The sequence below is a fragment of the Hipposideros armiger genome, unplaced genomic scaffold, assembly GCF_001890085.2.
Source record: "Hipposideros armiger isolate ML-2016 unplaced genomic scaffold, ASM189008v1 scaffold_125, whole genome shotgun sequence".
Taxonomy (NCBI): Eukaryota; Metazoa; Chordata; class Mammalia; order Chiroptera; family Hipposideridae; genus Hipposideros; species Hipposideros armiger.
In genome coordinates, this window is record NW_017731475.1 from 1,300,837 (window position 1) to 1,327,658 (window position 26,822).

Consider the following 26,822-nt stretch of genomic DNA (forward strand, 5'->3'; position numbering starts at 1 on the left):
TAGCTGTGGAGGGCAGTGTCACTGGCCCTCATATGTGGGATCCGAACTGGGCCCTCTGGCGTCCCAAGCCAGTTCTTAACCATTGCGCCACTCGGCCGGCCCTGAAAGTGTATTTTTAACTTTGCATGAAACTGCCAACTGTTTTCCAAAAATGACTGTGCCATTTTATATTCCCACCAGCAGTGCAGGAAACTTCTAGTTCCTCCAGAACCCCGCTGACACTTGTATGGTCAGCCTGTTTTATCATCATCCCTTGTAATTGATGTGTAGTGGTGTCTTATTGTGGTTTTAATTGCATTTCCCTGGTGAATGATGATGTTGAGCATCTTTTCATGTGCTTATTTGTATTGTCTCCAAAGTGCCTGTTAAAATCTTTTCTTACCCTCTCTCTTTTTTAAAACACAAACTTTTTTTAAAAAAGATTTTATTGGGTAATTGGGGGAGGGGACCAATGTTGGGGAATTGGGGAAGGGGAACAGCCAACTTGTTGTCCTTCAATCTTAGTTGTAGAGGGTGCAGCTATCTCAGCTCCAAGTTCAGTTGCACTGCTCAGCTCAAGGTGCTGTGTTCAATTAGTTGTGGGTGGGCATAGCCACCATCCCATGCGGGAGTCGAACCGGCAGCCTTGTTGTTAAGAGCGCGCGCTTTATCACCCTGAGCCACCCGGGTGGCAGCTCAGCTCGAGGTGCTGAGTTCATTCTTTAGTTGCAGGAGGGCGTTGCCCACCATCTGGAACAGGCAACCTTGTTGTTAGGAGCACATGCTCTCACCAGCTGAGCCATCCTGCCACCTGTTGGCAGCTCAGCGGCAGTTCAGCTCAGGCGCAGCTCACTGGCCCATGTGGGAATCGAGCCGGCGACCTTGTTGCTCAGAGCTCGCGCTCTTGAGCAAGTTCTTAACCAACTGAGTTACTCAGCCAGCCCAAGACAAACTTTTTTTTTAAAAGACCATACGTAATATTAATGATAGTGAGTACGTTTTCATGTGCATGTTGGCCATTTATATGTCTTTTTTGTGAAGTGTCCAACTCTTTTGTCCATGTAGAGTGGGAAAAAAAATCCTTTTTCTCTGCCTTCCTAAGTTCTCTGACTGGGGTTGTGCAATTTAGATTGGCAAAATACAGGTTAATAAGAGAAAAATAAATAGTTTATTAACACATGTGGCGTGCATATATGGGATGAGGAACTCAAAGGAGTGGTTAGAACTTGGGCTTATATAGCATCTTAACAAAGAAAAATAGATTTCTAGAGAATTGACAAGACAAAGGAAAAAGGTTTCAGGCTTCCAAGAATGGCAAAATGTGGGATGGTAAATATGTGGGAAACTAATGGAAGATAAGGTTTGTTTAGTAAGGCTTGTTATGTAGGTTTTATCTCTGGACTGATAAGAGTCTCCTGCCAAATAGTCACAGCTTTTTTTTAGGCAGGTGGGAGATGGACAGAGAGCTTTTATTGCCTTTTGCTGTTTTTCAGTTATCTTCATCAGCTCAAAATAATACTTATGCCAAAATGACTTATTTTGGGGTGGTATATTCTGGTTTTCTATGCCTTTTCTTTGAAGGACAAGAAATACTCTAAATTATGAAAAAAGAAACCAAAACACTACCTTCATTCTAATTGTCAGTTTACAGAACAAAAAAATAGGACTTGAAATTTGAGGAGGGTTACTTTTTCTGATTTCTGAATTTATTTAGCCAGATTATATAATTAAGTCATATTTATGTATTCATTGAATGTTTATTCAGTTTTGCTTTTGTTGAAAATTTTAACTTTAACAAAATTTGAACTTTTCTAGAATCCCTAATATATGTGTTTTTTTCATAGAGAAATATTTTTTTGATTATTTCCCCCCTGCTGTGGTTATGCTGAGTTTTTCTACAGTTGCAAAACTTCAAATGTATAAAGCAGTGCTACACAGGCAATCTGGTGTATTATTTTGTCAGAATTGTATTTTTAGACTGAGTGCATGGATCAGTGATTATTTCCCCTTGTAAATGAAAAGTAGAATAATGGTTTACAGCTTAGAAAGAGACATTTTGTAAATAGATAATTGGATGGTTCTAAAAAGCCTGGCTAAATACTTCAGCAAAGATAGTATATAGAGTGTTGGGTTAGGTGGAGCTCTCCATTTAGCTGTCTTCTACTCTTTATTTTTATTGTGAAATATAATGCACCTACCGAAAAGATAAGCAGTTTAATAATTATGTATTATAATTTATTTTTTATAAGACAAATATACTCATATAACCACCATCTGGGTACAAAATAGAAAACTATCTTAGAAATTCTCACGTGCCTTTGCAGTTACAACTCCTTTCCTCCCCTTTAAAACTCACCTATCTCCTAACTTTCAGGATACTAATTTTTTACTTTTTTTGAATAATATTGCCACCCAAGTGTATCTCCCTAAATGCTAAATTTAGGTTTTATTTTGTCTGATTTGAATGTTGTGCTTCACGCTTAAGTTTCTATTGCAGTATCTATAGAAATCTTATGGCATTTAAATATAGAAATTTAAAAAATTTTTACTTTAATCATTTGGGGGAAAAAGATTGCTGACTTCTGTTCTAGGATAGTATTAGTCAGCCAAATTACAATGAAGCCAAATATATAAACATGAAATAAGCATTTTCCCAGAGAATCCAAATTGTCTTTGCATTTAGAGCCACCCAATCAGAATAATTAGTAAAAACACCAATGGTTATTTTTCAACGTAAATTCTTATTTGGTTTGGGTGAATAGGAAAATGACTTTTTCCAACACTGGATATTTTTAATTAAAAATTACCATTGGAATAATAATTTTCCAAATAATTTAGCAAATTACTAATAGTGAATAGTTTTCCCATTAGACTAAAAGTATACCTTATATATTCTTAAGATTTTGTAAGTATTTTCATTTGATCCTTTAGAATTTTGAGTAGTACAGTTGTAAAACCAGCTGAACCACTCGCCGGCCCTATTTCTTCTTCTTATTTTTTAAGCTGAGCCATCCTGCCACCTGTTGGCAGCTCAGCGGCTTCTCAACTCGGGCTGGGAATCAAACCACTGTTGCTCAGAGCTCAAACTTTTTAATTTTTATTTATTTACTTATTTTTAGCTGAGCCATCCTGCCACCTATTGGCAGCTCAACGGCAGCTCAGCTTGGGCTGAGAATCGAACTGCTGTTGCTCAGAGCTCAAACTCTTGAGAAAGAGCGAGCTCTTAACCAACTGAGCCACTCAGCTGACCCTAGCCATCCTTAAAATTAAAGTAGAAGGTTTCAAGTGGCTAATGACATTCAATTAAAAGCCTTTATCATGGTTTGCTTAACTATTCTGCTGTTGCTGAGCATTTAAGGTTGCTTTTAATTGGTTGCTTTTATAAATAATACCATGATGAATATCTTTGTGCATAACTTTTTCCCCCTGTATATCATACTTTTCTTTTTTCTTGGCACAGGATTTCAGGCATGGAATTATTTTGATGAGAATGTAATACTCATATGTCCTTCATCTAGATTTACCAGTCACTAACATTTTTACACATCTACCTCTCTCAGTCTCTTTTCATACATGTGTGTAAGTGCATATCATATATATGCACATACACATATCTTAATCTTAGAATAGCCCTTGCCTCTCTCTCTTTTTGTTAAAGCCATGACATTGATTTTTTGAAGAATCCAGGCCAGTTGTCTTGTATTGGGTTGTTGGAAAAGGCATGACGTATTTTTGCAACGAAAAACAGAAAAAATGCGTCATGCCTTTTCTGACAACCCAATAAAATGTCCTACATTCTAGATTTTTATGACCTATCTGGTTTTGTCCTCATGATTACACTCATGTTGCATTTTTGCAAGAATACTTCATAGCGAATGTCATTTCCTTATTTCATCATATCAGGGAAATACATGATACATAATGTTTGTTTGTCCCACTGTGGGTGTTCCTACATTTGATCACTTGCTTAAGGTAGTAGCTGCCAGATCTCTCCATTGTAAAGGTGCCTTTCTCCTTTGTAATTAATAATCATCTGTGAACCTAATTATGTTTGTATTGTGCTGACACCAAGGTGGCTGAGCAGTGATGGGAAAAAAAAAGTCACAAGACAGAGTATATTTGTGACATAAATTCATGATTATTAACCTCACTAGATTCCTAAACTGCAAGATAATCCTGTGTTTCTCTAGTCAGCTTGTGTTCCCCCTCACCACAATAATAATTTGAAAGCTTTTCTCTTCTCAAGGCTGTATTCCTTTACCTTTCGTATTACTTTGGAAAGATGATCTTGGTTCCCTCTACTTCCTGGAAGAAGGAAAGGGGTGTCCCTCGCCCATCATGGAGGAGCAGTTAAGAGTGTCGGCAGTAGAGTTGAGAGTGTATGGTTCTGCATCCCACTTTCAGTAACTCACCCATTTTACTGTGGGCTTAGTTATTAATCAGTCTATCTTGGTCTTCTCAACTGCAGAAGAACTACCATTGTATCTCAGAGTAGTTGTGAGGATTAAATGAAGTAAATCATTGTAAAATACTTAATTAGCATAAGTGCCCGGCATATTTTGCATGTTCAATAAATATTAGCTCTCATTATGCCATTTCTTTGGAAAATTACTGTGTTAATTATTCTGTCTCCTATATCTCCAGCCTCTCCTACTCTGTTGACGTCTTCCTATAAGCACTTAAACTTACATAGACATTTTCTATCTTAATTAAGCTAGCTAACTAACCACCCAATACCTAAGTAACCTTTTCTGCACCTCACATCTATCTTCAGCTTTTTATTCACAGCCACATGTCAACTGTCTACATTTTTTTATAGCCCTTCCCTCCTTTCCCATTTACTCATCCCACTGTGTTCTGGTTTCTGCTCCCAGCATTCCACTAAACTATGCCTGATAAACTCACCATTACCTCTTTATTTTTCTTTAACTTTTATTTATATTTTTTTATTTTTATGTTTTTTAGCTGAGCCATCCTGCCACCTGTTGGCAGCTCAGTGGCAGCTCAACTCGGGTGCAGCTCACTGGCCCATGTGGGAATCAAACCGGCGAGGCGACCCTGTGGCTCAGAGCTCGCACTCTTGACCATTACCTCTTTAAATTCATTTGTATTACGCTTTAACCTTAGTGCTTCCGTTTCATTCTTCATGAAAGATCAAGTTGATCTTTTAAAAATGCAGCTCTGTTCTCATCATTCTCGTGTTAAAACTAGTAGATTTCTATCATTGACATGAAGTCTCAAATTCTAAATATAGTGCACAAGGTCCTGCCTAAATGCCCATCTTTATCTTGTACAATTTCCTTTTCACTCTAAGCACTTGAACCAGGCAAGTTCTTTAATTTCCTTGAACAAGCTATACTTTTATATGAGCCATTTGCATTTTGTCCCTTTTTTTGGATGGCTCTCCATTTTACACCTGTTTCCTTTGTATAGTGCCTATCCTTTGAGGTTTCAGCTTTTGTGTTGTATTCTCAGTGAAACCTTCCCTCACCTGGTTCAGAAGGGGTGCAGGCATCTGTACTTTTTCTTCATATCACTCATCACAATTGTAATTAAATAATTAATTGGGTAATTCTTCTCCAGAATGTAAGCTCCATGAAGACAGGAACTATAACCGTCTTGTTCATTGCTGAATCTCCACATTCTATTGTACTAGTAGAGTTGTTTTACTAGCTGCTAGCAGGCATTCCGTATTTGTTGCAAGAATGAATTATTCCTATTCATTTAGAGAAATGTCACTCATCTCTTTATTAATTCTAAAACCTCTAGATTATTATTTTTTTTAAAGTCAGAATGTTTGGAATTTCATGTGTTCTATGGAGGTTTCCCTGAAGACTTGTACCCCCTCCTTCCAAATGGTCTGAAGATATAGCCCCAAGTGGCTGCTGTAAACAAATGATTTCTTTGAAATCTATTTTATTTTTAAAATATCTGAGCACTTTGCTTTCTGCTTCTTAATGTTCTTATGTTTGTTAAACAAACAAACAAACAAACAAACAGTGCCTAAAACTGGTACCAGGGAGTAGAATAGACATTCTTATGATTAAACATTCCAATTCTTTCAGCCATTCCTCATTTGACATTGTTTCAAGTCTACTCGGTAACCTGTTTACACTACTGCAAAAACTATATTCCATGGTACCAGAACTAAACACAGTCCTTCCAAGTATTATTAGCACAAAGATGTATTGAAGGAATAATGGGCAAAATGTAATGAGACAAAAAGCTGGAACTGCTTGCATTTATCAGTTTTACTCTTGAAATTGATATAGGTACAATAAAAGTAAATGTTTTAAATTGACCTGTTTCTAGAAATAAGGTAAAATTAAATTACTATCTTAAGACTATATAGGCTTAAGACTGTAGATGATGTACTATTGCACCCTTAGTTTTAGCATTGTTTTCCAAATCAACAAATGGTAAAGAAGAACACATTTTTAGTGCAGAAAGTGATTGCCTCTGTGAAGAGATCTGTGAATTGTGTATCATTGTACCACTCACAGTGTGAATAGGCTTAGATGGGTTACTAGGAATCCAACAGCTGTACATGTGTGTGACTACAGTTGTAGTATACTAGATGGAATTCTGAAGAAAATCCCAATTTCAGTGAAATAGGCTTTGCTTTTTAATATATATTCAAGAATGATTAGACAAATGTTTTACTTATAATATTTACTATTCTAGTTAATTGCTTGAAGAATTGAATTTAGAATCCCTGGAGGTTTTCATTTATTATAGTTTGTGATGACTTCATGCATTATACAATGTTTAGTACTGTATGTATTATTTGTGTGTGTAACAGGCAACTCAAAGTTATGTTGACGAATGTCCTATGGACGGATTTAGGACGAAAATTCAGAAAGACCCTACCTAGAAACGATGCTAATTTATGTGATGCCAACAAGGTGCAATCAGACTCATTGCCTTCGACATCTGTTGACAGCCTAGAGACATGTCAAAAATTAGAACCTCTTCACCAAAGCCTTAATTTATCTGAAAGGTATGTTGTTCAGTATTGATTTTGTTCAACTCACCACATTTTGAAATAATATAAGACCAATATTCTTAAAAATAAGATTGTTGGAAATGATCTTTAAGAAAATATGCATATGCAGGTGTGACCCAATGAAAGCAAATCTTTTTAAAGCTGACAATCTTAATTTTCAAACGTAATGATCATTCTGTACTCCATTAAGTAGATTAGCAGAATTATTTTTGAGAACAAGTAAATTAAAAACATTTAATTTACTTTATAATTTGATTCATTTTTAGAGATTCATTTATGATATAAAATGAGATGTATATAGATAGGTAACGACCTAGATTAAAAAACATCTAAAAGGTATGTTAAAGATGCAGAAAATAAAAAAAAGATATGTTAACGTACCTTTTAAATGTGTTTTAATCTAGGTCCTTACCACTTTTGATTTTTTCGAGTTTTCTTTTAAAAGAAGAGATGATATTGAAATATTACTACCAGATCTTTAATGTAAACATGCAGTTTAATTTTGAAAACTAACAAGACAAAATTTGTTTTGTATTTTTTAAAAGAATTGTATATGGAGTTTAGGACTGACAACTGGATTTAGCTCTGGGAATTTGGGATCTGTAACATAGTATCTTAAACGTATTTCCATTTACAGTTTTAACACTTAAATAAATAGTTTTTGAGGGAGGTGCTTTGCTTTCATTTGGAATAACCTGTCATTAGCTAGATAGTGCTTTGGTTATGTGATCTGTAATCTGAATGACAGTGTGGAGGTGTTTTAAGCCAAGATTCAGAAAAAAATCACTAATTTTCAACATACTTATTTTAAAAATAAAAGAACTCTGTCAAAGAATCTGAACATACAATAAGTTAAAAAGATATGTCTTTTAAAAAAGGCAAAACACATAAAAAGCTGAGTAATGAGAATCTCCTTACTAGATCATACCTGCTGTACATTTAACTTTCTAAAGCACCCTACATTTTAGTCAGACAACTTAGCTTCAGTAATTATGAAGCAGTTTGCTTTCATTTTTCTCGATTCTAGCATTTTTCCTTTTTAGTGTGAGTGAATTATTCCTTTAGTGTGCTGATAGATCTAAATAAAGGGACTACTTAAAGGAATGGCCCTTCCAATTCCTTTAACTATTTTGAAAAGAAGCTTAAACTCTTCCAAATGACAAGCTCACCAGTCCCCTCATTTCTCATCTGTCCTTTTCCAACTATTGGGTTGTCGGAAAAGTCATGACACGTTTGTGACAGATGGCATTAGTTCATTTTTGGAAATACTAGAGTCATTCGCATCTATGTTATTGCTATGTCATTTGAGAGCTGACGGTTCCAGCTTCATTCAGAAAAAAAAAATTGAGCAATTTGGTTGAGTTTTGAAGATTTTACAACAAGTTGAAGATGGAAGACCAAACTGTGCATTTTTGCCATATTTTACTGTTTTACTTCCATAAAGGGAAGAATGCAACTTGTGAAAAGTTGCATAAAGTTTATGGTGACAATGCTCTACAAGATACAAGAACATCAGTGCCAACGATGGTTCATAAAATTTCATGCTGGTGACTCTGATCTCAACAACGCTCCTCGGTCAGGGAGTCCCACTGAGGTTGATGATGACAAAATAAAGGCATTGATCGAGTCAAACCCACGTTACACGACACAAGAGATTGCAGAGGTATTGAACATGCATCGTTCAAGTGTTCACGACCACTTGAAGAAGCTGGGATACATAAGCAAGCTTGATATTTGGGTTCTGCATGAACTCGGTTTTTTTTTTGTTTTTTTTTTAGCTGAGCCATCCTGCCACCTGTTGGTAGCTCAGTGGCAGCTCAGCTCAGGCCGGGACTTGAACTGCTGTGGCTCAGAGCTCACACTCTTGAGCAAGCTCTTAACCAACTGAGTAAACTCGGCCAGCCCTCAAAGAAGTTCGTTTGACAGCGCGTATAACATCTGCCATATGCTCATTAAACATGAGGAAAATGATCCTTTTTTAAAGCGACTGATAGAACTGGTGATGAGAAGTGGATTGTTTACAACAAAAGGAGTTGTGTTCCATCACAACAGTGTGAGACCACAGACAAGTTTGATCACCTGTCAAAAATTATTGGAGCTTGGATGGGATGTGTTGCTACACCCACCATACTCGCCTGACCTTGCACCGTCAGACTTCCACTTGTTTCGCTCTCTTCAAAACTCCTTGCATGGTATAATGTTCAATTCAGATGAGGCTTTAAATCAGCTGTAAAACTGAACAAAAACTTGTTCAGTTTTTCGCAAATAAAGACAGGTCTTTCTATAAACGAGGAATTATGAAGCTCACTGAGAGACGGAAAAAGGTTATCGAACAAAACAGGCAATATATCATTGATCTTTGTTCTTTATATAAATAAATGACCTTTGAAACACAGGGACAAAATACATGACTTTTCCGACAACCCAATAGAACAGTGTGATTAGAACAGTGTCATGTTTCATCCTTTTAGAAGAACAGTTTTTTTCACCAGGAATTGTTAGCTAGATTATGTGTTCATGAAATTTAAATATAATGCAAAGAGTCTCAATAAGATTCTAATTTGGTTTTTACCGTTTTTTTTTTTGTTTTTTATTCGCTGTCTGGTGTGAACTACCAGCTAGTCTAGACTTTTTCCCTCAGCTCCAGGTGTCTTAAATTTAACTTGTTCAAAGTGAATGCATCATCTTTGTTTTTAGACTTGTTCTGAATCTGTATCCCCTCCCTGTCTGAATATATGACTCTTCTGTATACTCAGTTCTCCAAATTAGAACTAGGAGTTGTCCTGATTCCTCTTTCTTCATTACTCTTCATATCCAGTCATTTATCATGTCTAGTTATTTTTACCTCCTAAGTCTGAATATGATCTCTTCTCTAACTTTATTGCCACTGCCTCAGTTCAAGCCCTAGTAACTTTGTGCCTTTATTACTATGATAGTAACTGGATTGGGCTTCATGCGCATACATAGTCCTTTCCTTCTTGGTTATTTCCCTGTATTGTTGCCAAAGTATTCATTCTCAAAGGCACATATTTCTTGTCACTCTCTAGTTTAACATCTTTCTGTGACTCCACATATCCCTTCACGATAAAGTTTAAACTCCTTAGCTTGGCATACAGGGTCCTTAATGATCTCACTTTTGCCTATCTGTAGCCTTGCGTCTGTCCACTTCTCCACATTCACACTGTGTTTTAGTCGTAGGGAACTATTGGTAGCTCACTGAATGTATAATACCTCTGAGCTCATGCTGTTTGTTCTCTTATCTTGTAGGCAGTTCTCCTTTTCGCTTTTACTGACTTCCATTGGTCTTTAACATTGAGCTCATATGCCATCTTTTGGGAAATCTTCCTTGATTCTTCCCCCAGCCCATCTGCATTTGATCCCTTTCTTTGTCTTGCTAAGCAACCTGTTCATATATCGTATAACTCATTACACCATATTGCAGTTTTTAGTTCCTCTCCCTCCCTGACAGTGAGCTTCATGAAGGCAGGAGCTACATTTTATTATTTTTCCTCTATTAGTAGTACCTAGCACAGCACTGGACACATACTGAATGCTCAATAAATGTTTGCTGAATAAAGGGACGAGATGATTGCTTCTCATCAATTACATCTCGAGCTTTTTGAATGGGGAATGTAATTTCCTCTGTTAGAACCAATTATTTGCTCTGTAATTTTGGTGGATAAGAAAAAAACAAAACAGGAAAGGAGATATTACAAGCTTCAAATAAGTAAGTTGAGAACTGTTTAGGTTATGGCTTTGGATAGATGTTTTCTGTGTCGGACTTCCTACCTGGAATAGGAGACTTATGCATTGTTTAATCTTTGCTTAACTTTGACATGATGCTTTTCGTTTTATTTTTATCTTACTTAGCTAGGACTTCATCATTTCAGAAAGATGGAAGGGAGAAGAAATTATTTTTGGTTTTTAATTTTATCTTAGAGTTAACTATTGAGGAAACCAAAATTATTCATTCAATCTCAGAAATGGCATTTTGTTAGAAATTTTATTTGCGTTCTAGGAACTAAAGGTAGTGACCTAAGTATGTTGCCTTTTATGTGAGGACAATTTAGCATTTTAATTACTGGATAAGATTGAGAAGAAAAACACAAAACACATGATTCAAATCAATTTTGTTAAGTAGTAAGAAAAGGTCAAGAGTTCTAGAAATATTAAACTAGTAGTATGTGGAATGCACAAATTTCTTTTTAAATAAGTAAACCATATTTTAATGTAGGTTTTATCTTCATATGTGGTTTTATATCTATTTTCTTGGGAGAAAATTTCTAGACATTTATGAACCTTAGTCAATAGGCAAGAAAGAGACTGGTGGGACACAACCACAAGGCTTTTGAGAAGATAAACCATCTTTCTCCTGCTTTCATCAATTGGCACCAGAGATTTTTAGAGAAGTATAGAGACAGTGTACCCATATTTCATTAACAAAGGTAACTCCTGGTTCTTGAAATTTCCCTAAATGGTATAATTATATTTATTCATATTTTTCTTAAATTTACATACGTTTGAGGTTTTTAAGAAGTACATATTCCAGATGTGGTGATGGTAAGACTTTTTGTATACTATAGTATTTCTATCACTCAAGTTTTCTTTAAGCCAGTAATATTCTACTTGAGTGATAATTTATTCACTTAAAACTTAGCTTAGTAAAAGAGCGAATTTAGAAAATTTGTGCATCCCTTTAAGAAAGTTATTAAAAAATTAATTTTTTTCTCTACATAGGTTAAGAGGGTGATTTAGAAAGAATATTTTGAATTATATCATTTGGGATAAGAATGGATTTATGAGAACCTTATTAAAACATCACATAGTACAGTTTTAGAAAGGCATTCATGTAAATTATACCAACATGAAAACTAAATTAGTATTATAACTTTTTATGCTTATTATATTGTAGCTTTATTACCAAGTATAATTATATTATCTTTTAACAAGGGTTTCATTTCTTTAAAAATTTGTTAACATGAAATTTATATTAATAGCTCATCAGTTTTTCAGATTTCCCCCCATTTATTAAATTCTTTGAATCTTAAATTTCCCTTGCTACTTATGCAGGGAAGAAACCTACAATTCGTAATTGAGAAAATTAAGAATCAGAAAAAATAACCTTGCAGAGACAAAATCAGTAAATGGCAATACTTCTCAGGCCAGTTCACCTACTGCACTGTAAAATTTGTTTCTGCTTTGGTTTAGCATATTATATTTTTAAGTATGATTTCAAAATATTATTAAATAAACAAATTATGTTTTATTTTGCTAATACTATTTATATCCTTTGGAAGAAAATTGGATAGACTGTGTGAAATGACAATTTTCAGTCCTTCCTTTCATATTGAAATAGTATGAGAGATGAACATTTATGTATTGCTTGTAAAAATTCTTAATCTCTTGAAATGGGGGGCTATCCTTAGAATTTCTGTGGCAGTGCTAATTCATATAATTGTGTACCAAAAGATAGCTTTGGTATTTTGAACTTACAAATCTATAAAAGTCAGCACTTTATAGATTTGTATATTGTAAGAGTGTCACACAAAGCCCTCTGTTTCCTCAAGGTATTCAATTTGGATAAGTCGTCAATAGTTGATGAAAGATGATTGGTCTATGGCTCTGTGTTATGAAGAATTGGGTGTAGTTATAGGCATTGATAACTATTCAGGTATTTTTGTAATAGCATATTGTATTTTCATCAAGATTGCAGAAAATGGTAAATTATGACAATTAAGCACTATTTGTAAGAGGATAATTTATAACTTTGAGCAAGACTTCAGTAATAGGAAAATTAAAGTGAATTTCCATTTATTGTGTACTTACTATGTGCCAAGATTTGTGCTAACTGCTTTACATCTTAACAACTTAGAAAGGTAGATATTATTCTCCCCATTTTAGAGATGAGATCAATGCTAAGAGGCATAAATTAAGGTAAGTAATTTGCCCAAGGTTATATATAGTTATTAGGTACTAAAACCAGAACTGACCCTATGTTTGTCTGACTCCAGAGCCTTTGCTCTTAACTTCTGTGCCATACTGCTTTTACTGTAATGAATTTTAATTTTTTTCCCATAAGTAGAGTAGGAATTGGACTTTATTACATATTTTATACGATATCTAATTCATTAACGTTTAAATATTCTGCTCATTCTTTAGTTTTTTTCCTTGTGGCATTTGTTCACATAGTAATTGAGTGCTTTCTAATTTGAAGGTATACCGTGGTAGACATGTTGAGATAGTTCCTTAAACCTTCTGATAGCTTCAGAGTCCCTCTACGGCTCTTGTTCTTTAAAAGATGTGGATTCTACTGCTGCTTGGTATAAAATCTTTCTAATAGTTTTGGGTGAATTTTGAAAATTTTCTAGGAAAGACTTTTAGCTGTTTGTTTAACTTAAAAGGTCTCATTTATCCTCCAAAGTTCTTTTTTCATATCTCTTCTTTGCTTTTTCTTTCTTTAAAATCTAGTAGCAAACCAAACCATACAAGAATAGGATGATCATTTATTATTCAGAAGAGAATTCTAATCTTTAAAAACTTTCCCATTCCTTCCTGATATTTTTTTTCTGATGTTCTCTTCAACACTTCATATAGGACTAACTTTTATGGACACTATCTCCCCTATTTTGAGAGACAGCTTTTTTTAGGGACTCAATATTTTCAAATAAATTTAAATATACTATAGTCATTGAAATAGAAATACTATATGATTGCTGACATTTCTTTGATGTGTCTCCTGATATGCCCTAAATTTTCTCTTTACTTAAATATTACAGTTTCTGGATTATTTTTTATTATGGGACACATTTTATTTTATTTTATTTATTTATTTTATTTTATTTATTTTTCTATTACTAGCTTCAGGTGTACAGAACAATGCAATAGTTATCCTTAACACCCCTCACAAAGTAACAACCCCCCTCCACCCATCCACTGCTCTCCCACCCCCGATATCATACTTATCTATTACAATTCCACTGACTCCATTCCCACACCCTACTCCACATCACGTGACTATATGTATATATAATTATAGTTGACATACAATATTATTCAACATCAGCTTCAGAAATGCAGTGTGGTGGTCAGGCCTCTACACTTGACTATGAAGTGGCCTCCCTAACAAGACATGAGTCCAATTGGCCTAAGGGACACATTTTAGAATTTAGTAATCATAGGGGACTATAAAAAATATATCATCAATCCTTAAAATGAGTTATCAATTTAGTATATCAGATTCTCTCATCTCTTAAAAGTAAGTAAAATTTTATGTACACTATAATATTCATCTGGGAAAAAAACAGTTGTAACCTGAATAAAATTTTCTCTGCTTACATTCTTGTATGTTTCCTAAAGTATTGAGAACCACAGCTGAGTTTTCTTTAACAATTCATTTCATAGCAATTGCTAGTGTGAAGTCAGGTAAAAGAAACCATTAGACTCCTTACTAGTCCTGTACTGTCCCCATTACCACTTCAAATACAGGATTTTAAGGAAAGTTCTGTCAGGCATCAGATATACAAAACAGACAATAATAAATAGGATCCTTAGAGATTTAAATCATTTGAGGAGGTCCCAAAATATCTCTGCCCTCTCCTCCTTGCAATTAGTGGTTGTGTTAGATGGCAGATTTCCTTTCTCTTCTTCTTCACTTAAACTCTGAGTTTAGGGTGTTATATTTACTATTCATCTTAATTTTTAGATCATATATACTTCTTAATTATAGCAATACTTTTTTGTGGTGGTTGTGCTGGAAGTGGATGTTTTCAAAGATTTCCTGAAGTATTGATAGAAAAGCTTAGTTATCTGGATCTTTTGGCAAGTTGGTACTGGGGATACAGTGTAATGGAATAAAATAAAAAAAGAAAGATAATAAATATGCCCAGGTTCTTTTACTAGGAAGAGTTACTTATACTTGGGCGGGATTTAACTTTTCTGAGCTTTGAGTTCTTCATGTTTAACATAAAGAGAAAACGAAATTATTTTATAATTCTCCTAAGATCTGAAATTCTATGCTGTCTGGAACATAGTGAAAAGAACATAGTGCCTCTATGTAGGGAAAATAAAGAGTACCTCTCTAAGTACTACAGCAAATATAATAAAATACATTTAGGGAAGTTCACATTTTTCACTTAAAAGTACTTTGGCCTTTTTAAATGTTATTTATTGTCTCTCTCACAAAGAGTCAGTAAAGTGCTGCTAGTGACACATTGATAATAGCAGTATGAAAACTTAAAAAATGCAGTAACAAGAGCTGAAAAAATTACAAAAATTTGGCTTGGGCCACTCAGTTTAGGGCCAAATGGTAGCCTTGAGGGCATCACTGTAGTGTGACAAAGTATATCAGTTCATAATAACAACTGGCCAACCAAGGAAAGATTATACTACCCTCTTCTGTTTAAGAAGACACCAGGCTTACATAGTACATTTGATATGAACCCTGTCAATTTAAAAAGCTTGGAGTTTTAAAAATACACTTTAGTTTTCTAAACATTTAATTTATTGACTCTTTCTCTGATGCTATTATATACAGCATATACAGAGGGTGACAAAAAATATATACACATTTTAAGAAAGGAAAACTGTATTAAAATTGTAATAATATATACCGATAACAAAAGATGAATACAAGTCACGTTTGACTTCTTCAATTACAAGAGGTGCTCAAAGTGGTTACCATCAGTGTCGAGACACTTCTGATTACAGCGAAGTACTGCTTCAGCAATGTTGACCGAAGTGTCCACTTGTATACATTTTTTTGGCACCCTTGGTATATTACCATCAGTATATGTGCTGTTTCACTGAGGAATCTGTCATTACCATATGTGCAATCTAAGTGATGTCTTTCTTGTTGGATTTAGCGTTTGTCGTTTTTCAATTGCAAGTCCATAATTACTTATTAAGGACCTTTATATTGAATGATAAGAATAAAGACTTCTTGAATTGGTTTGTAAGTAATTTGTGTTTTTAGTAACAACTGGGAAAGAGAAAGCATTTTTTGAGAAAAATTGTTTAAAATTTAAAGCACCCCAATAGCATCCATTCTTACAGTTAAAACCGTTGTAGTGGCAGGCTAATCTGTGCCAATTTAGAAGACACAAGTACTTCTAGAACCAAAACAAAGAGTGTGTTCATCCAAAAATTTTAGTATTTACAGGTTGGTTTCTAGGATGGTATAATTTTATAGCTTCCTTGTGCTAAGATGAAAACGTTTGAAAATTGAACTTCCTAGAATATATTTTTTACTGTAAACTTCAGTACAGTACAGTGTTTGTTATTTTGTGTGACAGGATACCCAGAGTTATATTGACGAATGTCCTGGGAACGGAGTTAGGAAGAAAATACATAAAGACTTCTCCTGTAACTGAGGCCAGTTTGGGTGATACAGACAACTTGCAATCAGAGCAGCTTTCTTCATCATCTGATGGCAGCCTAGAATCTTGTCAAAATCTAAATCCTCACAAGAGCTCCTTTTTATCTAAAAGGTATGTTTAGTGATAACCTCACTCAGAATAAATATTACACTTATTCTCATGAGCCCTCCTCTGTTCTTCCCCCACAGATATGTCATTGGTAAATGTGAGGCAAATGTGCTCTGGTGACTAGTATGACTTTTGTCTCCTGGTGGCTGGAATGGGTGTTGGAACCAACAAATAATCAGTTTCAAAAAGTACTGCTCACTCTAAAAAAAACTTGTGTTTTTGGAAAATAGATGCAGACTCTTAATGAAATTTAGTTACCTATTTTAGTATTTCATTCTATTTGTGTGGTATAATTGAAACCCATTCCCCTGACATCTGTCTATTCCTCCTCCTTCTCTGTCTTATCCATTCATCTGGTTGGCCAGCTGTCCATCTGTCCATCTATCCATCCATCCATCCATCCATCCATCCATCCATCCGTCCGTCCGTCCATCCATCTTATCTTATTTACTATTTCTATATCAGATAGTACTTAACTCAATACATTTTGAATTTTGTGTACTTGGGTTAATGTTTATATCATTTTACCTTGAGCTTTGGCTTCCTGAATTTTAAAAACAGACCTTCCTACCTCACAAAATTGTTTATTATCTCTCTTGAATCTCACAAGTGAGAATTCTTTGTGCACATAAAATATATTAATAAAAATGTTATTACTGAAGACTTATGTAATACGACTTATGTCATTTGAATTCCATGGTAACAGTACAGCATAAGTGGTCATTTACCATGAAGTTACAGTTACCATGGAATTCAAATGACATCAATTCACATTCATTTTGTTATGAAAAATAGCACTAATTGTGAGGATTCTAGGAAGCTATTACATTAAATCTGTTCTTTTCAGGCTTTATACCAATCTGGGGATAAGGTTTAATAATAATAGGTCTAAAATTTCTGGATGTTCCTAAAATATATTCAGTAAAAACTCTAGCTCCTCCCAAGTTCTTTCTAAATAGTTATTGTCAACAAAAGTTTGCTGCCACCAAGCTAATGTCGATAAGAGTCCCCAGTCTGGGGTGGGGAAAGAGGAGAAACTATTCAAGCCAACAATTTGAAAACAGGTAAATGTAGCCTCAAGTGGAAACAGTACATTCCACAGAGACAAAGGGGAAGCCATCTTTTATAGATAAAGTTCCCACTTGACCCCGCCCCAAATCCATTTTTATGCAAATGAGGAATCCAAATAGCACAGTTCTGATTGGTTGGAATTATACATTCTGATTGGTCGTTATGGAGCAGCTCTGATTAGTGAATATAGCCACAAATGGGGATATAGCTACCCACTTCTGATTGGGTGGGGCAGGTCTTAGTCCACTGATTGCAAGATGATACCAGGAAGTCTTGTATAAGGGTTGACACAGATGGCAGATGCATAGTGCAGGAAGCTGAAAGCTCAGTCTGTAGATTTTTCCTGAAATGCAACATGCATGAGAGGCTTCTGTTGGCAATGGCTGTTAGACTCTAGTTATGAATTTGTTTCCAGTTAACCACAAGGAGTCCTTCAAAATTTCCAGGTGGTATTTGATATGATCCCTGAAAATTTATTCTGTTGGTGGTTATTTATTTATTTTTATTCTTGCAATAGTCATAGACTTTGGAGACAGACATCCGGATTTAGATCTTAGCAGTACTTCTAACATGCTGACTTGCTTTGGGCAAGTTACTTATTCTGTCTTTAAAATAGGGATAATAATATACACTTTATAAGATTAGTGTACAGATTTAAGGAGATAAGCTATGTAAAGTCTCTAATATAATGCCTGGAACTTAGTAGGTGATTAATAAATGGTAGTCATTATTTTTATCTCTCTTATCACTGCTGATAATCAACAAGCCATTAAAGGCTGTAGTAGATTATGTTACTGAAATCTTCTATTGTGAGGATGACAGTGTCTTATCCTGAGATTATGGCTACTCCTGTTGCCTTTGCCAGTGCTGCCAAGGCAAATGTCACAGCTATGCTAGTATTACCATTTGGTTTATACCACTCCTTAAACCAAGCTTTAGTTCTCTCCTCCATTAAAATGAGCTCATTTTGTGGAGAATCGAGAGTGCTCTGTGGAAATAAATTGCAACTTCAGTTGATGGGCTCCATTAGAACTGAAATACAGTATGAAGTACAGCATAGGCTCAAGGATGAGACTCTTGTAACCAACCTTCTCCCAGCCTGCCTGTCTCAAAATCAGGAAGAGTACATAAAAATTATTTAGATTGTCTTAGAAGGAGACATGATGTTCTGCCATTATTGTTATCCTGATATACACACCAACTCTTGTTATGAAGATATAATGTCAAGAAGCAACCAAAAATTGATGGGTGAAAGAATGGGGGCTATGACTGAAAAGTGAGGAGGTTTCCTCTGAAAACCTAGCACTTCTGCTCTTAATGATGCATGTGGAAAATGTTATAGAACAGCTACAAATCGTACTTTAGCCTTAGCCTGTCTTTAGTGTTCAGAAGTGTTATTACTGACTATAACAGATAACCTTAATGGAATTATGTAGGAAAAAAATAATCTAGTTTTTATGCCAAAGGTAAAGGAATAATAGAAAACACCAAGGATAAATAGAAAATTTAAATTAATATGGTCTCCCTCAAGAAGCATATTTGTTTTTTTCTAGATGAAAATTTATTATTTTAACATGCAGATACTTGTTAACTTTTATATTACTTATGTAACAACTTTTAACTGATATTTTTATTGTCTTTACCATGATATTGCACTGTGATTAATGCCATACCTGTGTTTAACTTAGTACAGGCTTGAATTGCAGCTCTGGCAATTTGCTTAACTTCTTTCTCTATGCCTCAGTTTACCTCATCTATAAAATGAGGTAATAATACCTAGGTATGATGGAGGAGTAATGAGAGGATCAGCTTTTTTCTTTTAATTTGATAACTTCCACATCAATACATAGAGATTTATTTTATCTTTTTATGTATATGTACTTCCTCTTGAGTAGACATTTAGGATATGCGTCATTTTTTGTTTGTATACCAATGGTACTACAGTAAGTGGATTATCAATATGTCTTTGAATATTTATTCTTATAAATCTTTATATTACCATTCTCCTTTATTTTAACCAGAATTAGGTGTTATAAAATTTTTTTTGATAGCCTGCTGGGGAAAATAAATATAATTGTTTTCATTTCAATTATTCTTTATTTTTAGTAAAGATGGATTTTTTTATTATATGAGTTTTCTCTTTAGTTTTCATATGTTTCCTATTGATTTGTAAGAACTCTATTTATTTATTTATTTTTCTATTTTAAAGATTTTTATTGGGGAATTAGGGGGATGGGAACAGACAAGTTGCTGTCCTTTTGTTCTTCAGTCTAGTAGTGGAGGACGTTGCTTCACTGGCCCAAGTTGGCACCATCATTGCTCTTCCCAGGCGAGGCACATCAGTCGCCGGCTTCTGGACGGCCGCTCACTGCGGCTGCTGGCCGCTCACCCTGGCTGCTGGCTACATATGGTAGCCCATGGCAGCCCACTGCCACAGGGGCTGCAGCCTATGCTGTCGCCGGCAACTCACGGCAGCCCAGCTCCAGGTTGAGCTGTTGTTCAGCATCTTAGCTGTNGAGGGCAGTGTCACTGGCCCTCATATGTGGGATCCGAACCGGGGCCCGCTGGCGTCCCAAGCCAGTTCTTAACCATCGCGCCACTCGGCCGGCCCCTGTAAGAACTCTTATTAGAGGTATTAACTCTGCTATATTTGTTGCAATTTTTTTTCAAGCTTCCTATTAGTAATTTTACTTTATTTGTAGTATCATCTATAGTATAGAAATTTAAAAACTGTATTTTGTAAAACCTGTCAGTGTTTTGGTTTATTCTTGGAAAGACCTTCTCAACCCCAAGTTTAGAAATAGGTCAGTCAACTACTGTTTTAATTTGTGATGCATTATACTATCCAGAATAAGAGTCTGGAAATTACTTTTCTAATTGAAGTTCTGATTCCTTTTTTGCATTTCCGTAGTTTGGTTTAAATGTCTATGGGTTGTTTCCACCTTTTGTCTATTGTGAATATTGTTGTACAAGTTGTACAATGTCTCTATTTTCAGTATTTTTTAAAATAATTTTTTATTTTTCAATTACAGTTGACATTACAGTTGACATATTTCAATTACAGTTGACATACAAATACAATATTATATTAATTTAAGGTGTACAGCATAGTGATTAGACATTTATGTAACTTACAAAGTGATCATTTTCACGAGTCCAGTACCTATGTGACGCCATACATAGTTATTACAATACCACTGGCTATATTCCCCATGCTATATTCTACATCCCCATGACTATTTTGTAATTACCAATTTGTATCTCTTAATCCCCTCCCCACTTCACCCATCCGGCTGCCCAACCTCCCCACCCCCACCCCAGTCAGGCAATCAAAATGCTCCCTGTATGTATTAGCTTGTTTCTGTTTGGTTTCTTTATCCTGTTCTCTAGATTCCACATATGTGACATTTGTCTTCTCTGTCTGACATTCTCTACTCTACACAATACCCTCTAGGACCACCCATGTTGTTACAGATGGCAATATTTCATACTTTTTTATGGCTGAGTAATATTCCATTGTATATATGTACCACCTTTTATTTATACATTCATTCATTAATGGAAAGCCAGGTTGCCTCTATATCTTGGCTATTGTAAACAATGCTTTAATGAACATATGGATGCACATGTTCCTTCGAAGTAGTATTTTGGGTTTCTTCAGGTGAATACTCAGAAGTGGGATTACTGGGTCCTTCTTTGTCTCTTGTTACAGCATTTGGTTTAAAGTCTAATTGTCTGGTATAAGTATTGCTACTCCAGCTTTATTTTCTCATTTCCATTTTCATGAAATAACTTTTTCCACCCCTAAGCTGTGAACTGAGGCCAGCTACTACTAGTGCTGGGCTTGGGGCTGCTTAGTAAGAGGAATAGGGCATGGTGAGGCCAGTTGCTTCTTGTTTTGGATGTGTCAGCCTTTGAGAGATTTTAGGAAAGTCTGCAGTGCATTCCAAGATGGCCATTTGTATGGCAACGCCATTGGAAGTGGCTTGGACAGGCCGGCAAGTTGTGTGGGGCAGTGTCTCAGGCAATCTCCAGTGTGGGATGAGCAGTGTTAGATAGGTTGATGGATTCAGACTTGGTGCCCACTTGTGCCTGCAGTCTGGGTGGGTGGAGAGGGCTTGACACAGGAATAATGGCACATAGCAGCACTTCTATCCAGGATGGTGCCCCTCCTGAGGCCAGACAAATTCAGTTTCTCTCTGTATGTCTCTGGCACTTTTTAAGTTGCTGCCCCAGTGCTGGAGCTCATAGCAAGTGCGTGTCAAAGAGTAATTCTGTACGTGGGTTGTTTTTTTTTTTAAGATTTTATTGGGGAATTGGGGGAGGGGAAAAGCCAAGTTGTTGTCCTTCAATCTTAGTTGTGGAGGGCGCAGCAAGCTCAGCTCCAGGTCCAGTTACGCTGCTCAGCTCAAGGTGCTGTGTTCAATTAGTTGTGGGTGGGCGTAGCCACCATTCCATGTGGGAGTTGAACCAGCAGACCTGTTGTTAAGAGTGCGCGCTCTATCCCCTAAGCCACCCTGGAAGCAGCTCAGCTCAAAGTGCCGAGTTCAGTCTTTAGTTGGGGGTGGGAGTAGCCCACCATCTTGAACAGGCAACCTTGTTGTTAGGAGCATGTGCTCTACCAGCTGAGCCATCCTGCCACCTGTTGGCAGCTCAGCGGCAGCTCAGCTCGGGCGCAGCTCACTGGCACATGTGAGAATCGAACCGGCAACCTTGTTGCTCAGAGCTCACACTCTTGAGCAAGCTCTTAACTAACTGAGCCACTCGGTAGGCCCTTTACGTGGGTCTTTTAGGAGAAATGCCTGGGACTCCAGCAGCCCTCTGTCTCACTAAACTGCAATTCCTGCTGATTTTCACAGCCACATGTTATGGGGAGTCCTCCCTAGCACTTGTGCCCTGGGCTGGAGAGCTTGGTATGGGGCTGGGATTCCTTGCTCCTCAGGGGTGACCTCTGCAGCTGAGATATCCCCCCTGATTCTAAATCAGGGAGTGAGACCAGCTCCTTTAGAGTCTCTGCCCCTCCTACCAGTCTCCATGAGCCTTCTTCTTTATACCTTTAGTTATAGAAGTTCTGTTCAGGTGGTCTTCATATGGTTCTCAATGGCAGTTGTTTTGTAATTTAGTTGTAATTTTGATGTAGTCATGGGAGGAAGCCAGCACAGCATTTTTACCTTTTCCACCATCTTGACTGAAAGACTCTGGGTTTCTAGCTTTTTCTATTTCTGCAAAAAACAGCATTACAATTTTTATAAGAGTGCATTAAATCTGTAGATTGCTTTGGTTAGTATCTTAACAATATTCTTTCAATCCATGAACATGGGATGTGTTTCCATGTATTAATATCTAATTTTCTTTCAGTTATGTTTTTATTTTTTATTTTATGAGTTTTTTGCCTCCTTGGTTAAGTTAATTGCTAAGTTTTAAATTCTTCTTGAAGCTATTGTGAATGGAATTGTTTTGTTAGTTTCCTTTTTTCATTTATTAACTCTTAACAGTTTTTTGTATGTAATTTTTAGAGTATTCTACATGTAAGATCATGTCATATGTGAATATAGATTATTTTATTTCTTCTTTTTCAGTTTCAGTTGTTTTTTTTTCCTTGCATAATTGCTCTTGCAAGAACTTCCAGTACTATGTTGACTAGAAGTGGTACGAGTAGGTAACTTTGTCTTATTCCTGATCTTAGAGGAAAACCCTTTCACTATTTGTTACAAAATTCACTGTGGATTTTTTTATTTGTGGCTTTTATTATGTTGAGGTAGTTTCCTTGTATTCCTAGATTGTTGAATGTGTTTTCTTTTTTGTATCAGGAAAGGGTGTTGAATTTTGTCAGGCACTTTTTCTGCATAAATTGAAATGACCACGTGGTTTTTCTCCTTGATCTTGTTAAAGTGGTCTATAACATTGATAGATTTTTGAATGTTGAACCACCCTTGCATTCCAGGTAGAAATCCACATGGTTATGGTGTATAACCATAATGAGCTGTTGAATTCTATTTGGAGTATTTTCGCATCAATAAGGGATATTGGTCTGTAGCTTTTTCGTAATGTTTGTCTGGCTTTATTATCAGGGCAATGTTGGCCTCATGGAATGAGGTAGGAAGTATTTTATCCTTCTCAATTTTTTGGAAGAGTTCGGTAGAATTTAGCAGTTAAAGCTATTAGGCCCAGGGCTTTCCTTTGTTGGGAGGTTTTTGGTTACTGACTCAATGTTCTTACTAGTTATGGGTCTATTCAGATTTTGTATTTGTCATTCAGTATTGGTAAATTTTGTGTTAATAGGAATTTGTCTGTTTCATCCTGATTATCCAATTTGTTGGCATACAGTTGTTTATTGTAGTCTCTTATAGTCCTTATTTCTGTAGGATTGGTTGTAATGTCCTCATTTTCATTTTTGATTTTATTAATTTGAATATTTTTCTTTTTTAGTTGATCTAGCTAAAGCTCTGTCAATTTTGTTGATCTTTTGGAAGAACTAACTTTTGGTTTTGTTGATATCCTTTTTTTCTTTTTCTATTCTCTATTTATCTCTGCTCTAATCTTTATTATTTCCATTCTTCTATCTTTGAATTTAGTTCTTCTTTTTCTAGTTGCTTAAGTTGCAAGTTAGGTGGTTGATTTGAGCTCTTTCTTATTTTTATTTAAAAAAAAATTTTATTGGGGAACAGCCATGGTCATTGGTTACACATTGCTTTCATGCTATAATGGCATAATTGACTCTTTTAGAGAGGGTGCAGCTCACAGTGGCCCATGCTGGGATTGAACCGGCAACCTTTGTGTTATCAGCATTACACTCTAACCAACTGAGCTAACTGGTCACCCCTCTTTCTTATTTTTTAATATAAAAATCTACAGCTACGTATTTTTCCTTTAGCATTGCTTTTGTTGTGTCCCATATGTTTTTTTAAAACTTTATTGGGGAACAGTTTGTTTTTTCTACGACCCATCAGCTCCAAGTCAAGTCGTTTTTTTCAATCTAGTTGTGGAGGGCACAGCTGAGCTCCAAGTCAAGTCATTGTTTTCAATCTAGTTGTGGAGGGCGCAGCTCACTGGCCCATGTGGGAATCGAACTGGCAACCCTGGTGTTATGAGCCTGCACTCTAACCACCTGAGCCAACCGGCCACCGGATATGTTTTGATATGTTGTTTTCATTTTCATTTATCCTTTAGACTTTTCTCATTTCCTTGTGTTTTCTTTTTAGACTCATTGGTTGTAAAAGTGTAGTGTTTAATTTTCACAAATATGAATTTTCCAGTTTCCCTTCTGTTCTTGATTTCTAACTTCATTCTGTGTGGTCAGAGAAGATGCTTTGTATGGTATATCTTTCTAAGTATATTGAGACTTAATTGTTTTCTACAGTATGGTTTATCCTGGAGAATGTCTGATGTGTATTTGAGAAGAATGTGTATTCTGTTGTTGCTGGGTAGAGTAGAATGTTCTGTGTATGTCCTTTTGATCTAGTTGGTTTATTGTGTTGTTCATGTCCTTTAATTGTTATTTTTTGTCTGGTTATTCTATCTGTTGTTAATAGTGAGGTATTGAAGTCTCCAACTATTATTGTAGAACTGTCTATTTCTCTCTTCTGTTCTGTCAATTTTCACTTCATGTATTTTGATGGTCTAATTAGGTGTGTAAATATTCGTGCAGTTGACCCTTGAACAACACAGATTTGAACTGCAGAGGTCCACTTATATGTGGATTTTTTCCCCCCAGTAAATGTATAGTTAGCCCTTTCTGTCCCTGAGTTTCACCTCTGTGGATTTAACCACAGTCAGATTGAAAACAATATTTTTGATGTGTGGTTGGGAATCCATGGATGTAGAGGGTGAACTGTGTAGATTGTTCTATGCTACTTTATATAAGGGACTTGAGCATCCATGGATTTTGGTATTCATGGTGGGGTGGTGGTCCTGGAACCAGTCCCCCGTGGGTACTAAAGGACAATTGTAGTTAAATCTTTGGGGAATTCAAAATCATGCAGATTTTTTACTGCATGGGGGAGAGGGGCTGGCACTCTAAGTTCTGTGTTGTTCAGGAGTCCACTGCAATTGTTAAATTATCTTGTTGTATTGAATCTTGTACTGATATTTAATGTTCTTCTTTGTCTCATGTAAACTTTTTGATTTAAAATCTATTTTGTCTGATATTAATATAGCCACCTCTGCTGTCTTTTGGCTAGTATTTGCGTAGAATATCTTCTTCCTTCCTTTCACTTTTAACCTATTTGTGCCTTTGGATCTAAAGTGAGTCTCTGTAGGCAGGCTATAGTTGGGCCATATATATATATTTTTATCTGTTCTGCCAGTCTTTGTCTTTTGTTTGGAGAGTTTAATTAACATTTAAAGCAATTAATAAAGAGTGACTTATTTCTGTCATTTTGATAATTTGTTTTCTATATGCCTTATAGGGTTTTTTGCCTCATATTTCCTGCATTACTGTCTTTTTCTGTGTCCCCCCTCCCCTTTTTTTGTAGTGAAACTTTTTCTCTTCTCATTTCCTTTTGTCTGTATTCTGTAGCTGATTTCTTTGTGGTTATCATGGAGTTTACATTTAACATTCTAAAGTTACAACACGCTAATTTGGATTTATAGCAGCCTAACTTTAATAACTTTCAAAACTGTGTTCCTATATAGCTCTGTCTTCACTTCTTTTCAAGTATCGACTGCACGAAATTATATTTTAATGCATTGTGTGTTAAAAAATGTAGTCTAATAATTTAAAAAATGCATTAGTTTTAAAAATCATGTAGAAAAAGGCAAATTACACACCAAGGTACAGTAATACCAGCTTTTATAATTGTCCATATATTTTTCAATTATTTATTTCTTCATATGGCTTCAAGTTACTGTCTAATGTCCTATTATTTCAATGTGAAGGACTCTCTTTAGCATTTCTTGTAGAGCTGGTCTAGTGGTAATGAACTACTTCAGCTTTTGTTTAATTTGAAATGTGTTAATTTTGCCCTTATTTTTGAAGGACAGATTTGCCAGATATAGGGTTTCTGGTTGAGCTTTTTTCTTTAGTACTTTGGATATACCAATCCAGTGCCTTCTAGCTACCATGTTTTTTAATGAGAAATCTGCTTAAAATCTTATTGAGGTTTTTTGTATGCGACAAGACATTTTTTTCTTGGTGCTTTCAAGAGTCTCAATTTGTCTTTGTCTTTCAGTAGTTTTCATTATAACATTTTTCAGAGTAGGTCTTATTGAGTTTATTCTGCCACTGGTTCCTTGGGGTTCTTGGATGTTTATATTCATGTCTTTCATCAAATTTGGAATTGTTT

The 26,822-nt window shown here is 35.6% G+C and overlaps 1 protein-coding gene across 8 annotated transcripts in view; it reads left to right on the forward strand.

Moving 5' to 3' along the window:
• Positions 1 to 26,822, forward strand: part of SENP7 (SUMO specific peptidase 7) — a 120,730-nt gene that overhangs the window by 47,869 nt on the left and 46,039 nt on the right. For 2 of the 8 annotated variants that reach the window (XM_019648355.1, XM_019648356.1), the window contains exons 5-6: positions 6,782 to 6,979; positions 16,276 to 16,470. The exons of 2 other annotated variants lie outside the window; for them this stretch is intronic. In XM_019648355.1, coding sequence (XP_019503900.1) covers positions 6,782 to 6,979; positions 16,276 to 16,470 — 393 coding nt within the window. The remainder of the gene's footprint in view (positions 1 to 6,781; positions 6,980 to 16,275; positions 16,471 to 26,822) is intronic. 4 more of the 8 variants (XM_019648357.1, XM_019648360.1, XM_019648359.1 and 1 more) reach the window with 2 other exon arrangements.